The 18351-nt window shown below is 38.2% G+C and overlaps 1 protein-coding gene across 7 annotated transcripts in view; it reads right to left on the reverse strand.

The window, feature by feature from the left end:
* The window catches only part of RIT2 (Ras like without CAAX 2), a 182728-nt gene that overhangs the window by 80317 nt on the left and 84060 nt on the right, over positions 1–18351 (reverse strand). For all 7 annotated transcript variants that reach the window (XM_083883558.1, XM_083883560.1, XM_083883559.1 and 4 more), the window contains one exon: positions 5503–5694. In XM_083883558.1, coding sequence (XP_083739684.1) covers positions 5503–5694 — 192 coding nt within the window. The remainder of the gene's footprint in view (positions 1–5502; positions 5695–18351) is intronic.

Consider the following 18351-nt stretch of genomic DNA (forward strand, 5'->3'; position numbering starts at 1 on the left):
CAACAGAATTCAGGCTGATGTTAAGGTAAAGAAGTTCATTACACTGCAGTTTCATAATTCATAATATGAGTAAAGGAGCATCTAGTAAACAGTGCTTCACAGTCATGCACTGAAAAATAAAAATAAAAGTAAAATATAAGATCATATTCTTGAAGTATTTGCAGAGTCTCAACCAGGCACCAGAAGGTAAAGACTGACAATTTTGATGTATATACCAAAAAGTTACTCATACAAAAGAAAACAAACCAAAAAAGTTTATCTGTCTCAGACTCAACTGATATTTCAAGGTTTGAGAAGCATGAAAATATAACAACTGTCAAAATAAAACTCTAAAAGTTGACACTCACATTGTCTGAATAACAGTTGGCTCATCTGGAGCAAAATACAGAGTAAATCTTATAGAAGTGAGAATATTCAGCTAGTTCATGGAAACTTACTGTAATATTGGTTTGAGAATTATTTTCTGGTATGATAAAACCTTAGGAGAAAAAAATAAAATGAAACATCTGTAATACATTTGCACTCCAAGTAATATACTTCTCCATGTTAAACTGTAGAGTCAGAGAACCACAGAATGGTTTGGGTTGGAAGGGACCTTAAAGACCACCATGTTCCACCCTCCGCCATGGGCAGGGACACCTTCCACTATCCCAGGTTGCTCCAAGCTGTGTCCAGCCTGGCCCTAAACATTCGCAGGGATGGGGCAGCCACAGGTTCTCTGGGCAACAGCTGGCAGGACCACACCACCCTCACAGGGAAGAATTTCTCCCTAACATCTGATCTAAACACTCCTCCTTGTTCTACCACTACAGTTCTGGATGAAAAAGGAAGGTGTCATGCTGATTTTTTATTTCCTACTAAGGGACAGGGTTGTAGAAGGAAATGCTTTCAAAGGTGCTGTTCCTCTCAGATTTTTGCTTGAAGCCAGTAAGACAACTCATGGATGGAAGGTTAAAAACCTGAATAATTATTTTCAGGAACAAGACTGTACTGGCAAAAAAAAACCAGCTTTGATGACAGCCTTCCCAGAGAGGCCAGGAGCTGGAAGAAACATGAGCTGCCCTCCTAACTTCAGACTAAATGGACATCAACATATTATCCATGGACTCAACTGAGCCCATAGCTGATTCCTCTGGGGTCAAAAAAAACCCACCACGTACAGGAGAAACTGCTCCGTGAAGGCTGTGTTATTTCTGCATGGCTAGAATTTCCAGACAGATTCTAACATCCATATTAAAAGTCAAAAAAGGCTCTAAAAAGAATGGTTTACAGCTCAGACTACAACACATTATTCAAAGGGGCTTGAGTAGGTAGTTCCTCTCTGAATTTCTCAATGTAATTAATATTTTGCAGTGATTAGTAGGTAAAGGCTTTTGTATATTTTCTAAACAAACTTTCAGTTATGCCACAGGTCCTAACTATTAAGTATTTTTATATAAAGCTGCAATTTAACATTAATGTGGCATGAGCTTGAATAGCTTTAATGTATTTTTAAATGATGAATATGCTTTAAACAGTAAGAATTAGGTGTTCATCCGGAGTAAAGTGGTAAGGTTTATCTAAAGCGAAAGTATGAGCATTTTCAAACAGCTGGTCCAGCATGTTTCTGAAAATCTGATGATAATTAAAGACATACAAGCATAGATTCACTGATCTAATGACTTTACTGTTTGAAAACACTGAAATTAATATATTACCTAATCATTTAGTTCTGTATTTTTCAATGAAATAGCTATGGAATACAATGCATATAATACTTAAATGGTTCTTAGAGCAACAGCTGAAGAGTTACAGAATGGATGCAGGTAAATATTCAAGGCCAGATTGGATGGGACTTGGAGCAACCTGGTCTAGTGGAAGGTATTCCTGCCCATGGCATGTAGATGTGTGTGATTGAGATTTCTAAAGTTCTGTATGGTTTTACCTGTTTCTGTAATAGTTTCTGTAATAGCTCATCCCTACCAACCCCTCCCTTTCCCAAATATCTGTTGTTTACCCTCACTATAGGCCTCTCCCAGCCCACTGTATCTTATCAATTGTGTGTCAATTGTATCTTATCAATTGACACACCCTAGTACTTGATTGCTCTGGCAGAAGCCAGGTGGCTCAGCCAAGACTTCAGGTGTCCTCACACCACTTTTGCCCCAAAATGGCCCTGTCAATGCCCCCTGTACCTAAGTCACTCCCCCTCATTTCCAAAGGGAACAGCCCTGTACTTAGGGGCAGGTAAGAGCCAGAACAGCTCACTTGCACACTCACACCCTGGGCTTTGCCCTGAATAAACACCTTCCTAATTACCACCAAGTGCGAGTCTGCCCATTCTTCTGGCCAAGAACACGTCTCAGTCTGAAATCTGGACCCAAACGAATAACTTGTTTATATTGTATCTGAAAAGCAGGGCTGGCCGGAAGATCAGCTCAGAAGAAACCATAATGGCAGAGGAGCTGGCGTGAGATGAGCTTTAAAGTAGCTTTCAATAAAAGCCACTTCATGATTCTGTGAATTCCTTAGCAATTCATGCCCATTCAGTGGGGGATGGAGGGTGTCTTGCCACCACATTTATGTCAAGATAATGATTTACTCTGCTTTCCACCCAGTTTTTGCACAATTTTCCCCATGTTCTTCAGAGAAAATTGAAAGTCTTTATTCTTTAGGCTGGTGAATAAAACTAAAACTTGCTTTAAGAAGGAGTACAGACAAACCCATTTCTTAGGACATTAAAAATCATAGGCACACGTAAGACTATAATTTCACTGAAGCCATCATAAAACAAAAATATCATCTAAAAATAATAAACTCATTGTTTTTGGTTTTCAGCAGTGTTTCTCTTAAGTTACAATTATAATTGCAAATTCTTTTTGTTCTTCTAGTCCTGTTGATAGATTTGAGGAAAGCAGCATACATCATTAACTGTACTGTATAAGGATTCACATTTCAAACAACAGCTTTGCCATGGCCAAGCCACTACGGCCTGTCTGATTGTTACAGAATTGTCATTAAATGGAAATGATGCCCGAGAATGTTGAGCTTAATGTTATGTTCTGAAATACCATGAATAACATTGCAGTTGTTTTAATGAAATTCACAGGAGAAAAATGTCATTAAACAAAGCAACAATATTAGCCCTGGTGCCCTGGTCAAATTCCAATCTGGCTGATTGCATTCTGACACCTACTATTTTTCAGCTGTTTGAATTTGCTGTGCTTGTGTACTTCCCCGTTTGTTCATTGATATGTTAATGTCCTACATCACCAGCTCATTTCTGCCTGTCACTCCAGAGTTAGTTGGCTGTCAGTCTCGACCATCCAAATGCTTTTAATGAAGCTGTAACCACAGTGCATGACCTTGAAAAGATCCCCTTCAATCTACCTTCCCACAGCTCATCCAGTTACTTAGATATTGCTTAACCTTACAATTGAGCATAGATAATGTGGCATGGAATCTGAAATGGATGAAATTTAAGTGAAGATATATTCTGGGAGCACAGTTTATACACCTCAGCACCAACTAATTATGCAGACAACAGCCGTGGACTTGACATAAGTAGAAATTTAAAAACAATATCCCAAAATATGAACTCCATAAAAGTAGCTTTTCTTTACTGTTGTTACATACTACTTGCTTATGGACACATAGTCATATTCAAAAGCTTTATTTAAAGGAGCAGATCTGCTTTGCACAACCTTACTTGTTTCTGACTTAGGGGCCAAAGTCTGGATTGCAGAATATTTGAGAAAACTCTTCTGACATTTCCAAATGTGTTGATATATATAGAGGGCTTATGGAGGAAAACATTCTGAAGGCTTAAATTCTGTTTCATTGAAAACTTTAAAAAGTGTAGGACCACAATTTGGAATTTCCTCATTCACATATTCAGGCAGGATCATCAGTGGTGATCATAGAGCAGTTTTTAGTGTGTCTAGTGCATCTCACAGGCTTAATTTCTAATATTATTCCCAAGAGCCTCTCAATGTCCCTTAATGCAAAACGCTGTAAGTGAAATCCAATCCAGATATTCATGCACGCCAATTTACTTGTTTTTGAGACCAGGCAAGATCACCAAGGAGTATGTAAAAGTATTTGAACCAGGCATATACATATATATATATATATATATATACACACACATATTTTTATATATTTTGAAAGTAATTAAAAGTTCATCAAAAAGTAAGATCAGAAGGAGATAGTGCCAAAGATGGGTGGAAGAGGGTCTTTATACCAGTCAGGAAATAGAGCATTGCTACAACCTCATCTGGGGGTAACCACAGGCAATCAATCGTATCCTGCTTTGGGATCAAGTGAACGTCCAGTTCTCTCAGCAAAACAACTGAATCAACATCCTTCCCCAAACCTAGATCCCTCTCCTTCTGTGTATAAGCACATAGCACTCATGTTTGAAGCCTCTGTTAAACTGCAGTGAGACTGTCACCATAAGATTTTTGTCACAGCCTGATTTGAGAGGAAGCCAATGACCTGGAAAACTGATGTGAAATTTTAAATGTACGTAATCGAACATTTAAGACTGATTTCAGGCTCAATGTTGTGTTGGTTTTTCTTCAAGTAGATTAAAGAAGACAACAAAATGGGGCGAAGAGTGACGGGATAAGTGGAAAAGAGTAGATAGGATTGTGTGAGCACAGATGCTAATGAACCAGACCCTAGCATTTTATTTAAGTGTTACATACATCTACACAGAAGTCAGATATTTGAAGGCAGTTCTGGTTGTACATTAGGCATATTTTCTGTTCAGTACCAGCTCACAACTAAGCCATTCTAATGTGATCTCTCTCTAGATCACCTTTACAAACAGTATGGAAGAATTAGATAGGGGAAAAAAGAAAAAGACTGAGCAAAGATTATTAGACAGTGAGAGAGCCACAGTCATTGACCTTGCAGTTGAAAAAGATCTGTTGCTCTATGTAGAGTGGTAGCTGAAATCTTGTATACAAATCTAAGTAAATTCAAGTCTTGCGTGTCCCCATTTTACCACAGTCACTGGATCTTCAGGCAAATGTAGTCTCTCTCTCTTTTTTTTTTTATTTATTTATTTATTTTTTTTTTTTTTTTTTTTCTGAGGTTGAAAAATCTTTAATCAAATCTATTATGTTTGGGGACAAAAAACAAATCTTGCTTAATGGCTGGCAATATTGAAGAAACCCAAGGTTTTTTTCTACAAAGATCCTGATTGAAGCTCTTTTTATGTTCAATATACAGATATATTTATGAATATACATAAATCTTTTGACAACAGCAGTCAAAGTTTTTCAAGTGAAAAAAAAGAGAGTTTAGATGTGATTTGCCAAGGCTACTTCAAGTTCCACAACATATGAATGTGAATGAAAAGCACCACAAAGACTTTAATTCATTAAAAGTTTGTTGCTCTTGGATTAAATCTCCTATTGTGCTAATAATCCTCAGTAGCACTGTACAACAGATGCTGCAGAAACCCCCAAGGCAGCCAAGGAAAACCAAGCGAAGACCAGCAGAGAAGTCACTTACCTGTCTGAACTCCTCCAGGTCTATTTTGTTTCCCACCAACACCACGGGGATGTCATAGGTGTGGCGGACACGATAGATGAGCTCCTTAAACTCCGCTGCCTCTTGAAAGGATTGGCGGTCTGTGATGGAATAGCAGATAATGAAGCCTTCTCCACCTCGCATGTACTGGTCCCTCATGGCTGTGAATTCTGCCTGCAGAACAGGAAGAAAACATTCAGTAATTTGGCAAACAAAATTATCTACCTGTAAATAACAAACTTGAGGAAAATTTCCCTGGTTCTCCACATTAATTCACATTGCTTGTTTTACCATTGTAAACATTGCTTGCTGAAATTCGTGGAGCCTTCTGGGTTCATCAACCCCAATAATAAGGATTTCTCTTAGGACATTTTTTTTCTTTTCCCATCAAGGGACCTCTGTCCTCTTAAGAATATGAACTCATTATGCAAGTGTCTGCATACAGAAAATACTGTGTCATGTGTTACTAGAAACTTCTTAGGTGCTACCAGTACAAACAGATGACTTGCAACTGAATGCATATTAACAGGTATAAAATAAACTACATTTCTTCCTAGGAATCAGAGACAGGTACAAATTCCTTATTATGCACTGAATTCAAAAGGTCAGTAATAGAAAAAAGACATTCATCAGTTGCCACCGCCTTTGGAACAGTGCCTAACAAAACAGGGATCCGACCTGCAAAAAGCTCTCCTTTTTCAAAGGGTCTCAGAAAAGATGGAGGTTTCACTTAAATAAATGTGAATTTAATGTCATTAAATGAGAATTAATAAGAATTTCAAACTGTGCAAGAATTGGCCCCATTTTCTCCTCCTTCATTTTCTCATTTAATGTTTATTGTCACAGCAATGCTTCTTGCTACTGGTATTTTTTTTCAGAAGCTTTTAATAACTGCCATATTGTACAAAAAAATCAAGATTTAGTTTTCAAAAACTAGTCTCAGGCACTGTGGCTTGAGAATGTTTTAAAGCCAGTTTCTTCCTCAAGTTTGTTTGCTTTTCTTGATCACAGCCCAGAATAACCCAATACCATGGCAACAGTCGGTCAGGATCAGAATCCTCCTGACAGAATCAGTTCTCCAGAGATACTAAGATGCAGAAAGGTCTGATAAAAAAGGAATACACATATCAACATTGGGCCATTTCTATGAGCAGCAGGATGCAGGAAAAAATCCTGTATTTTTTACTCTATTGAGAATTTAGGCTAAGATTTTTAAAAACTGTTTAGTTTACATATATACATCCTCAGCCCTTGCTGAAAATTGAAGGGAAATGGATTTCTTATGCTCTTTTAAAAGTCTCAGCCTTAAATCTCTCTCAATACTTGCTCATGTTGATTCACAATACTTCCTGTGAATAGACTTTCATGTTGACCATTATCATTTATTTATGACGTATCTTTTACCCAAGGGCTTTATATATCATTCAAAACATTTCACCTGCTGCAGGAAAAAGTTCATCCAACTAAGCTTCAAAATGGCAGACTAACAGGCAATTTAAGGGCAGGATTCTGCTTTGAGACTTACTCAGAATTTGAAAATTTCTAAATTATCATCCCATAGCCCCCCAGGAGAGTTTATTAGCTACCAAAGTACAAGACAGAGTGAGTCAGGTTATAATGTAGCCCATCTTCTGGAAATTGGATGTGCAAGCAGTAGGACAGCTGAACACTGAAGATATCAAACATAAAGGATTCCACACTATGGTTTGGACAAGACACTGAACAGAGCTCTGTCTTCATTCCTAGGTCTTTTCCAGCCATCTACATTAGATAGCTACAAGATTAATAAATGATGCAATACGAAACTATACATCACATTCAAAGTCCCCAAGCTGAAAGCTGGGGCTGAAAATTACTAAACACAGCCATTAAATTCATTAGCCACCCTCAGAGCCCAGGCATTTAAACTAGAGCAAAGATCTCACTGGAGCGCCCATCCCATGTGATCCAGATTTTCTCCTCTTTTCACAAGTCCCTTAGAACTGTTCTACACCATTATTAGGAGAGTAGTCTTCTTTATAGGAGGACCAGAACTAGTCCAAGATTCCTTCTGGCTAAGCAGATAACAGAAACCTTCAGCAAAGTTAAATTTGTGGATTAGGCTTTTGAATTTAGCTGGCTGTGCAGCTGCAGTCCACTGTCTAAGCTGTCATTTTAAAAAGTGGTAAGCAATTCAATGCCATTAATGGACTACAGGCTGCTTCTGATGCTGGAAAATAGTTAAACTGTTAGTTATCTAATTATCTATTTTTTGCACCTATTACTTATTTTAGAGGGCTTATACAACTGAGTGGAACTGATAGCTAAAAGTACATGTCTTCACATGGTACCTGATGGCAAGCCCAGGTGATCTGTCTCTTTGAATTAGAAATCTCATAAATCAACTACTCTACCACGGTATGACAACGCTTCACGAACTTTTACAAAGAATGAGCTCTGTTTAAGAGAGGTGATCCACCTCTAGGAAGTGCTCAGAACTCTGTACACTCATTTATAGCCATTTATGGCAAACCAAGAAGGATTTAGGTCACACATCCCTGTTTAAGTTACTCACAGTAAGTGATGTTCTAGAGCACAAGTACTGCCATGATCACTCCCCAGAGATGCTTAATGGCTTTCCCTGACTGACAGGAGGCCCTGATTTCCTAATTTCACACACTGAATCATTCCAAAGGGACAAAGTTATCAGCTTTTAGGACTGACACTTTTGAGTAAGAATCATCTACCTACACATTCTTGTTCATGCTGGGGCATAGTTAAGACTTTCAGGATAGGAATGAGTTTACCTATGCAATTTTTCCTTATGACACATTATTACTGGCGATAAATTAGACTAAACAGGCAAAATACTTTAGTGTCATGTTTGCAATGATCCATTTTCAGAGGTATTAAGTATTCTGCACAAACTGGATTGAGGACATATACTTGGTTTTCTGTTGTTAACTCAGCTAGTCATTTCCATTCCAATTTTTTTATTTTGACATTCATTTCTCACTTTTTTTCCCCCTTGACATGATTCTCAGAACAAAGTCAAGGACTCCAAGGTCAAACGTAAATAAACTTCGTTTTGATTTCAAAAGAAATGAGATTTTTTTCTTTTCACCAGGAACCTCAACATAATAATATCCACTAAGAGAAAGAATAAATTTAATTGCCAATAAATGCACTAAAATATTTGCAAATCCGTATACATATTATATATAAAGGACAAAGGACTAAGAAGAAATTACATGTCTTTATTAATTTTTAAGTTCATCTTACTCCAGATTCCCCATTTTTTCATGTTTCTCTACAGTAAGCAGAACTAAAATACAAGTTGACTTGGGTTTTGTTAATGTTCAGGTGTAGAGACAAAGCAAAAGGTTTTAGAGATTTTTCAGTAGTTTTATTTTTATATTTTGCCTAATTCCCTTATAAAATAAGCTGTGAATCTGTCACACTAATATATTCTTTAATTGTTTTTTGATGTAAAAGGGACCTCTGAAAAATCATTCAGGAATAGTACTAGATACAACTTTCTACTTAATAAAGGGAAAATACAAAACTTCCCAAGTCTGTAAATGCCAAGGGGAAAAGACTGAAAGAAATTACACCCCCTCAAAAGGAAATAAATTCTGAAAATTAAAGGGAAAATTTGTCATGCTTTCAGCACTTCGCAGCTTGACATCAGACTTGAGTACTCTCTTGTGTATTATGACTAAGACTTAACTGAAAAATGTGGTAAAAAACCCTTTTGAAACCAAATCATCATTCTTCTTAGGAGATGTGATACTTGAGAACAAGCATCAAGTTTGGATAGAAACAAAACAAAACTTTTCTAAAAGTTGAAAGAAGGCAGCATAATTTTTCATTTTCTTTTTCCAGTATAATCGAATGCAGAAAAAATGCCACTAATCTTCTTAAGAATATGTATTTCTACCTGTTGTTGAAGAACATTGACAAGAAAGTCTCTTGGTGGTTAGGTTAGGTTTCTCCTACAGAGATGTCACATTTGCCTTTCTTCAGTGATCAGACAACTGACATGATTTGTCAAAGGTAACAGAATGGCCTCACAATGATATCAAGCAGCCTCCTCAACATGCTTGGATGTGCTTCATCCTGTGGTACTGAACTGCCTACACCGAGCTTGATTCACTTGCCCCTTACTTATCACCCTCTACTCTCTCTCTTCTTCAAACTTTCCTGGGAGGCCTAAGAGCAGAGCTTGCCTCTGAAGGATGGGAGAGAGGAAGCCTTAAGTGTGCTTGTACATTCAATGTTCCTCATCATTACGACACTAAGTTGTTCCAGCAGCAGCCCAACATTTTTCCTGATCTATGTGGAATTGCCAGTGTACCTGTAGCAACCTGTCTCATTGCCTTTTAATCTCTCAAAATTCTCATTTCTAGCAACACTTCTTCTTTCATGATTCAATCAATTCATGCCAAAGAGATACTTCTGTAACTGCCATTGGGAGAGTGTTCCTATTTCCACATTTCATCCTCTTGTATATCCTTTTCCTAGCAGCTTTTAAGAAAACAGCTTAGCAAAGAGAAAATGCTGAACCTCTATTTTCTCTCCTTCCTCTTGATTTATACTCTTTTATCTCACTTTCATAATGACCAAGAAAATATTTTTCATAAAGAGTAATTTTTTAAATTAATTTTAAAATTCATACTGTTATCATGGGCATAAAAGTAGAACTTGTATGTTGGCTTTTTGTTTGTTTGGTTGGTTGGTTTGTTTTAATTAGAGATCAGAATCATTTCCAAATAAGATGAGTATCTTAATGTGCCCAGAAGAGCAAATAAAGTAATTGAGCAGATACCTAGACCTTATGAAGACTTAGATACCTAGACCTCTATGAAGCATTGGTCTATGTCTTGTTATCAAACATGAGTCCTGGTCTCATGTTCAGCTCAGGACAGCCCTGTCTTGCTGACTGAAAGGGTCTAGGACGATGTATAATAAACTTCAGCAAAGCCCGTTTTTTTTTTTTTTTTTTCTTTACTGTTTCCTAAGTATTTCCTCCTGAACAGTGCTGGAGAAGGAGTGCTGGGCTAGAAAAGCTTTTATGCAACTCAGAATAGAAGTTGTTTAGAAGCAGTATCTCCCACATCAGCACTTTACACCAGAAGAGCTCTAAAGTGAAGCAATTTCTCCCAGATCCCCATGTTGTGCATAGCTAAGAGATGGCCTTGTCAGCTGCAAAAAGGATAAAAGGCAAAGAAGAGAAGAAGGAAAAAAAAAATAAAAATGGACAAGGCAATGAGCAGAGGGTCAGCATCTGCCCCTCTTTTTCATTGTGTGGTGATGTGTTTGAGCAGTAAACACATCTTGGAAGTTTCAGTCCTTCCCCATGCTGCTCAGAAGTGTGGTGCTTAGAAATTTAAAGATGCGGCACCTCCAAAGCAAAGGTGTCATGTTTTTCAAACTACACACACACTCCACACATTTTGATGGCTGTTCTTTTTTTTATGATCTTGGCTTATATCTCTGGAAGAGGTCAGAGCCTCCCCAGGGAGGCCAGCCTTACAGTTTGAAAAATGTCACTTTCTATATCTTCTTGTCTTATGTTCTGCTTGACTTTAGAACTGGGAATCTGCTAACAGATGTTCTTAATCAAAACTGTCTCCCTGATTACCACAGGGGTCGTTCTTATTATAAACTGGTTTTTTTATATATTTATAGAGAACACAAGAGGGGTGGGATATGTTCTTGCGAACAAGCAGGCTATTGTTCATCTAGGGCGATGAACAAACGAGGATAAAATGAATATAAAGGACACAGGAAACTCAGGGAGAGGGGAAAATAAACTTCAAATAATGAGAGAAGAAAAAATTAATAAAAAATATGTGAAGCTTCATTGTTCATTCAGAATTTTTTTTATTAAAAGTAAGTTGAAAATTTCTTCTGTCTCAGGAAAATTTTTTGCCAATATGGTAAAATATTACTTTTTAGCAGCAAATCTTTTTTAAAGACAAAATGCAAACCTCCTATATCTCTCTGTTAGTAAATTCTGCTACACACATAAGCATCACAGTTGACTTCATTGGGATTACATATCATCCATCTGGCACTGCTTGTCATAAAATATGCTTTTCTTTTACCTCTTGAAATAGATTTACCTGGTGAAAGTACACTGGTGAGAAGTGCTGCGATAATTATCTGGTTTTCATAGACTTTTTTGCTGTTTTATTCTTTGGGAGGAGAGGAGGGAACAAAAGCAAGTAATATTTAAAAAACCTATTTTATGCAAGAAACCTACAGCACTTTCATTTCAAGTAAGAAAACACCCAGATAAGATGTTAGCTGAACATTGTACATTTTAAACATTGTAATAACAGTACTAATCTAAATGCAAAGGACATGCCCTTATTTAATCTGATTTCTGCCTCTTGAAGAGCTTGTCTGGTATTCTAAATTCAGAATCACAGCTTTATTTAGTCTTCATGTCCCTCTCTCTCTACAGTCATTAGAGAGACACGATTGACTCCAAAGAGGAACTCAATCCACACTCAGGGAAGTATTTAAGATGCTGGGGAGTTTTTATTTTGTATGTCTCTCACCACCTCGAGAGAGACTAAATAGAGAGCCCTGCCCCTGATATGTACAATATTCAGGCAGGCCCTGCCCAGTCATATCCTTCATGCATTTGAATGATAAGGCTATTCCTCTTCTCCATTTTAAGCTTTTCATTTAGCTTCTATAATGCTGTTTCATTTCCAATGGAGTTCAAAAGATCAGGAGAATGTAGCACATAATGCCTAAAGCCAATAGAGGATTTTTCCCTTCACAGCACTCAGCAGTGAGAAATGCTGTTCTTCAGCATGTGTTGAGTAACACTGTGAGATAATGAAGGTACACTTTTTCCACCACAGAAGCCAAAGTTCCCAGTCTGCTGCCTTTACTCACAGGAGCCCTGCCTGAATTAGCCACAGGCTCCCAGCAATGATGCAGCAGAAAATAAGAAAGCACAGAACATTATCAACATCACACTCTCTTCTTTGCTTCTCTCGTTTTCAGCCATCCTTTGCAAATGGCAGCAACAAAAGGAGTTACATAGAAAAAGATAGGGAAAAATTTGCAGCAGGCGATACTCAGCCACCTGTGCCAGCATAAACCATCTGCCACATCACTGGGAGGAAGGAAGGGAGATGAGTAACAACTCAGACAGACCAAAGAAAATGCAGGAGTTCTGGCTTAAACACTGGAGGACAGAGATTGATTCTTCTCGTCCTCAGGTGTCTACACTGCTCTGGTTGTACATCAAACCTATCTCTCACAACCCTTTTTGCCCATTCTAGTGATGATTCAGAAGCAGTTCAAAATGGGATTAGTATAAATGAGAATTAGCCCATAAGCCTGCAGTGGAAGTGGATTATTATTATAATCAGTCCCTTGATTAATGATCAGTCAGTGTCTCAAGGCTTATAATTACAGGAAAGAATTCTTGCTTCTGTTGTAAAACAACAATATCCCTTTCCTTCTGTGAATTTGTACTGGGGGAAAAAATGCACATCACTGATGACGGGAGAAGTTTGAAAATAAAAAAGATTCAGTCCAAGTTCCTAGCAGACTAATGGCTTTCTGAGTTTTATCTGACAGCCTTCCAAGGCAATATTATGAACACCACACTGTACAAAATCAGTAGCCTTTTCTTAACTCTGGGAACGTAGCAGGATAAAGCTGACACAGGCACTGAAATTAATCGTAATTTAGAAGACAACTGGCAACCCCCTGCTTAAGCTAATTTATTTACCTGGAAAGAGAAACAGAAGAAGAAGGAAAATATTCATGACAGCTGTTCTTTCTGGAAGACACAGGTATGATATCTATTTCTGTGAAAAATAGCAGCATTACTTTTTAGCTGCTGATTCTTAGGGGTTTTCCAGGTTAGTTCACCTGGGTAAAGTGATTGACAGCAGCTCAAGATGTTGCCTATGGGCAAGAAAATGGTCCAAGCTTAGCTGGTCAACTGAATGGATGATCGACAACTCAAAAAACACAATTAGACATGCACTGATTATGAAATTCAAGCTTAGATTTACATTCCTGATTTTCACACAATTTTGGCTGAAAATTTTCTAAAATTATTTCCCCCTCCTAATTTCCGCTATACTTATGTTTTTCAGCAGAAACCTCCTTACTACAGAAACAGGTCTTCAGTTCCAGAAAGGAGATGATGTTGCATTAGACTTCAGTTCAGGATTCTTTCTAAAAACTAATGTATTCTCATGGAAAGAGATGGATTCCTTCCCATTCATTATTACATTGCTTATCTCTGAATGCAGAAAAGACTTTATGCACAACTAAAGTTCTGAATGTAAAGAGAAATTAATTAAAAATAAAGATAGCAGTTTCTTGATATAGATTACTAAACCATGGTAATTCATTATGACATTGCTCTCATCTTCATCCAAATGAGTCTGAGGCTCTTAAGTGGTAAGTTAAGCTTTCACCATCTGAAAACCATGGATTTGTAAGGTTATTTTTTATTGACTTTAAATCATTGATAGACACAATCTTTTTTCATCATCAGTGAAATCATGTTGTTTCCCACAAGTGGACTTTTTGTATTCAGGTTCCCCTTCTTTTTTCAGCTGTGATACTGCTTCCCATGCTATCTGTCACTGCTATCAGTCACAGACCATGCAGGATAAAGCCTTGTGAAAAACAGGTGTCAGTGCTCCTTTGCATCCTGAGCATGGATGAATGACTATTTCACTGCCCCTTCCCTAACTGCAGAGCATTTTATATACACTCACTGTTCTGTATTCACATGTCCTGCATCATGACTTATGCACAAAGATTGAGCCACACCAGCATGATAGAAAAAAAGTAAGTAAAGGGAGATAAATAAGGCAGAGGAAAAGACAGATTTGAGCAACTTCCAGTAAAATAACTCAGGACTACAAAATATAACATCATTGAGTGACCATTCTTTCTTACTGAGGAACTAGTAAATAACCTCCACTGGCACTCAGGCTCTCCCTCCAGATATAGCTTCTTTTCACTAAGATTCCCAATGCTCCCACTCTAATTGCCCTCCTGCCTCTGCGTGATATTTGCCAGTTTTCTGCAACTGTGCTTTTGTTAACTTTATTAATCCTGCTCTTCCCAAGATGGTTTGTCATGTGCAGTAATGAAAAGATGCAGTCCATCACCTGGGAGATGATATCTACGTTTTATTCACCCCTAAATATGGATGAAATCACCATATCAATTCTCCACAATGCCAGTAAAAATTCCTCAGTGCTACACTCCTTAACTCAGGGAACTGCCTTTTTCTTTCATATTCATGCTAATGGTCTCTCTCTGAGGGATAAACACCTTAGCAATTTTCATCTAAATGCAGGCACTGAAGCAATATTTATTGTTAACTACCTCTAAAACCCCCAAATGCATTTGGTTTATCATGCACCGCATAATAGTTCTCCTCCATTCTCACAGGTATGCAAAAAAGAAAAGAGCCAGTTTTCACTTTATCACAAATGCATCATAAATTGTTAAAGGGAAAAATTAATAGCTTGGTAATTACATTTCAATAAACAGCAGAGATTAAAAAAAAAAGACAACACCCATTAGTGAAGAGGTAATGACTGCAGCTGCAAGAAAGAGCTTTGCAGGGATTCAGAAATGCTCTTGTCAACTTCTGTGGTCATCACAGGCTTGCCACCTTCCCCAGCAAGGCCTTGTGCAGCCTTGCAGAAGTAAACCAGGAGGCTGTAGAGTCAGACGTCTCATTTCTCTGATAAATGACTGTAAATTATATTCTGGCTTGCATATATGCTCTCTCATGATGACTTCCCTAACAAGTGTGCTGACCTTAAAAATTCCACCACACAAGTTTTTCTCTTCCCTCCCCTGTACCCTACACATCAGCAGAGATATAATTTAATCTGAGAACTTGAAAAGAGGGGAAAGGAAGAAACAAGCAATCTGCAGAGTGGCTATTTTAAACTTTTGTAACATTAAATCAGTAGGGCAGTCATTTCTGCAACTTAGCTGAAATTTAGCTCAGTTTTTATCTGAGGAGTGCATTCCCTGGGGACTACATAAATCACCACAGAAATAATACAAAATAACTGCGTTACAATCTGCATAGATTTTGTATTTACAACATGAACTTGTGACATGAAAGGACTGAGTTGTCATGTCCATGTGACTTCCCAACATGTTTTTTCATTTCCATGTGCACAAATATTTATGAATAATTTTTATTACATTAGGGAAAACAAAACTGTGGGGGTGCTGGAATGGTATCATAAGTTTCTTAGTTGTAGGTTTGATGTGATTTGGACTTTAACCCTAGCCAGGTAAAGTTACTGTCTTGGAATGTGCTTATCAGAGGTTGATAAGAGTTGCCAAGACAACTCTAATCCTCTGCCCTGGGTTTCGATCGTCCTATTGTGTTTTCCCCCATCCCATTGTACTTCTCCCCCACATGTCCACCATCCCCCAGACCCCAGACCTTCAGGAGAGGTGTCTGACAGGGATTGGTGGGTCTCCCAGGGCCACATCCCAAATCCACCTCATTTGTTAATGTTGTGTATTGCATTTTGACCTTACCCACCTGGCTTTGTGTGATTGGTCTCTGTAACTTGTGTCCACCCCTGAGATTTGGGGGAACAAAAACCCACTGTAACCGAGGCCCAGAGTCACTCCCCAGAGGCACAGGCCTGGAACCAGGGGCTGCCCCCTGAGTTACCCGAATAAAACCTTTTCTCCCTGAGCCTCCGGAGTGTCCCCTCTTTCTAACCACGGCCGAGACAGCTAAGGCAAAGGGGCTGCGGAGCCAAAAACCCACGCGAGGGTACTGTTGGGCGTATCACAGCTAGCAGGTGGCTCAGCTGACGCTGAGCTGACCTGAGAGACAGATACGCGAAGCAACACAAAACCAAAGCCAAAACCAAAAAAAAACCAAAACCAAAACCAAACAAACAAAAAGATATAAAACAAACAAACAACATAAAAAACCCAAGCAAAAAAAAACCACCCAACCAAACCCCCAAAATACCCAAACAAAGAATAACTACCCACAAAAAAACATGAAGACGAAGGCAGAGCTCCAAAAAAGGAAGTCATGAGGTACCTTGGTTGGATCAATAGATCCAACAGAGAAAGTGAAGGATCCAGGGAAACCTTGGAGCACTTTCCAGGATGAGCTACAAGAGCACTAGGAAAGGGACTTGGGAACAGGGCATGGAGCAACAGAATGAGGAGGAATGGCTTTAAACTGACAGAGGGCAGGGTAAGATGGGATATTGGGAAGAAATTCTTCCTGTGAGGGTGGTTAGACCCTGGCAGGGGTTGCCCAGAACAGCTGTGGCTGTCCCATCCCTGGGGGTGTCCAAGGCCAAGATGGACAGGGCTTAGAGCATTCTGGAATAATGGAATGTGTCCCTGCCCATGGCAGGGGTTTTAAAGTTACTTCCAATAGATAGCATTCCATGATTCTATGATCCTGAAAGATGCTGAGTAGCTTCTGAGATTTGCCAAAACTCTCCTACACAAGACCAAGCACAACTACATGTCCAAAAGTTATAGGAGTCTGACTCCTTCAGTTTTGTCCAAGGTGTTAGTCAGGTAACACATTGATTTCTGACACAGGTACAGCCAATGTGGCCAGTGCTAAACTTTTAAGGTTTTGTCTTCTTTAAAAAAAAGATTGTTCCTTGGCATGGTTTGTCTCACATCATTCTATGGCTCTGATAACAACATGAAACACTCATGACAAAAACTTATTCTCTTCATCCAACAGGCACAAATTAAAAACAGGCACAAAAATTTATGCAAACTGTGCAAGTGTTTCTCTATGGAAGTGAGAAAAATATATATCAGAAATATAACTTGTTAAGGAAAAAAAAAAAAAAAAAAAAAACAAGAAAATAATTTATAATTTCACTAATTATTTTATTGAGTTCCTACTTTGCTCCTCAATCCCTCTTTGAAAAAGTCTGGATTGATGGAATAACTTTTCTCAGATTATATAGGTAATAAGCAGTGGAGTTCAAAATTTGCTGAGGCTTACTTTTCGGTTGGTTGGTTGGTTGGTTGGTTGGTTGGTTGGTTGGGAATTTTTGTTTGTTTGTTTCCTTGGTAGGAGGGAATTTCACTTCCAGATTCTGGGGCAAAACTATTGAAACTTCAGCTAGAAAGATATTACTTGTCTTTAGGTTTTTCTATTCCCACTCCTGCAACAGGAAATAAAAATTACATTTTTAAAAAGCCTTTTCCAGCGATCCTTCTCATGTGGATTAGAAGCGAAATGCTTGGATGATTCAGAGAATACTATGTGATATTTTGGTTATATTCTCTTTGTCTGGAGACACCACCATTCAAAGCTTCAAAATGGCATAAAAGACACTTAATTTTGAAAATCTCATTTTTTGGGGGGCAACCTACTTTTCCTGAGAAGTATTAAAGCCCTGCACTGCAAAAGAACCTTTTTTTGGTCATTTGGTCAGGGGAAATGGGCACCATGTAAGGCTGTAATAAGTGCTTGTTTTCTCAGCATTCAAGCCAATTTTTTAGTCCTGGAAATATCATTATGATGTGAGCTTTTGAAAATTGACAGAGGCAGATTACAGTTTTCTGCCCACTGGTATCCCTGGTTTATGTACAGCTGCTTTTGATAGCAAACTTCTACAAAATGAGATTCCTAGTGTGATTATCTAGGACAGTCACATATATATAAAGGAATCAGGACACACTTAGAGTATGTGCAGTGTCTGCTGGAACACCAGAGTACTTCAGTACAATTCACTGCTGTAAAGAAAAAGTGCAGAATATTTTCTAGTGATAGGAGAAAAGGAAAATTTACATTATCATAATCTTGTGGAGGACTTG

Source organism: Zosterops lateralis (genome assembly GCF_965231275.1).
Source record: "Zosterops lateralis genome assembly, chromosome: Z".
In the NCBI taxonomy this organism is placed as follows: domain Eukaryota; kingdom Metazoa; phylum Chordata; class Aves; order Passeriformes; family Zosteropidae; genus Zosterops; species Zosterops lateralis.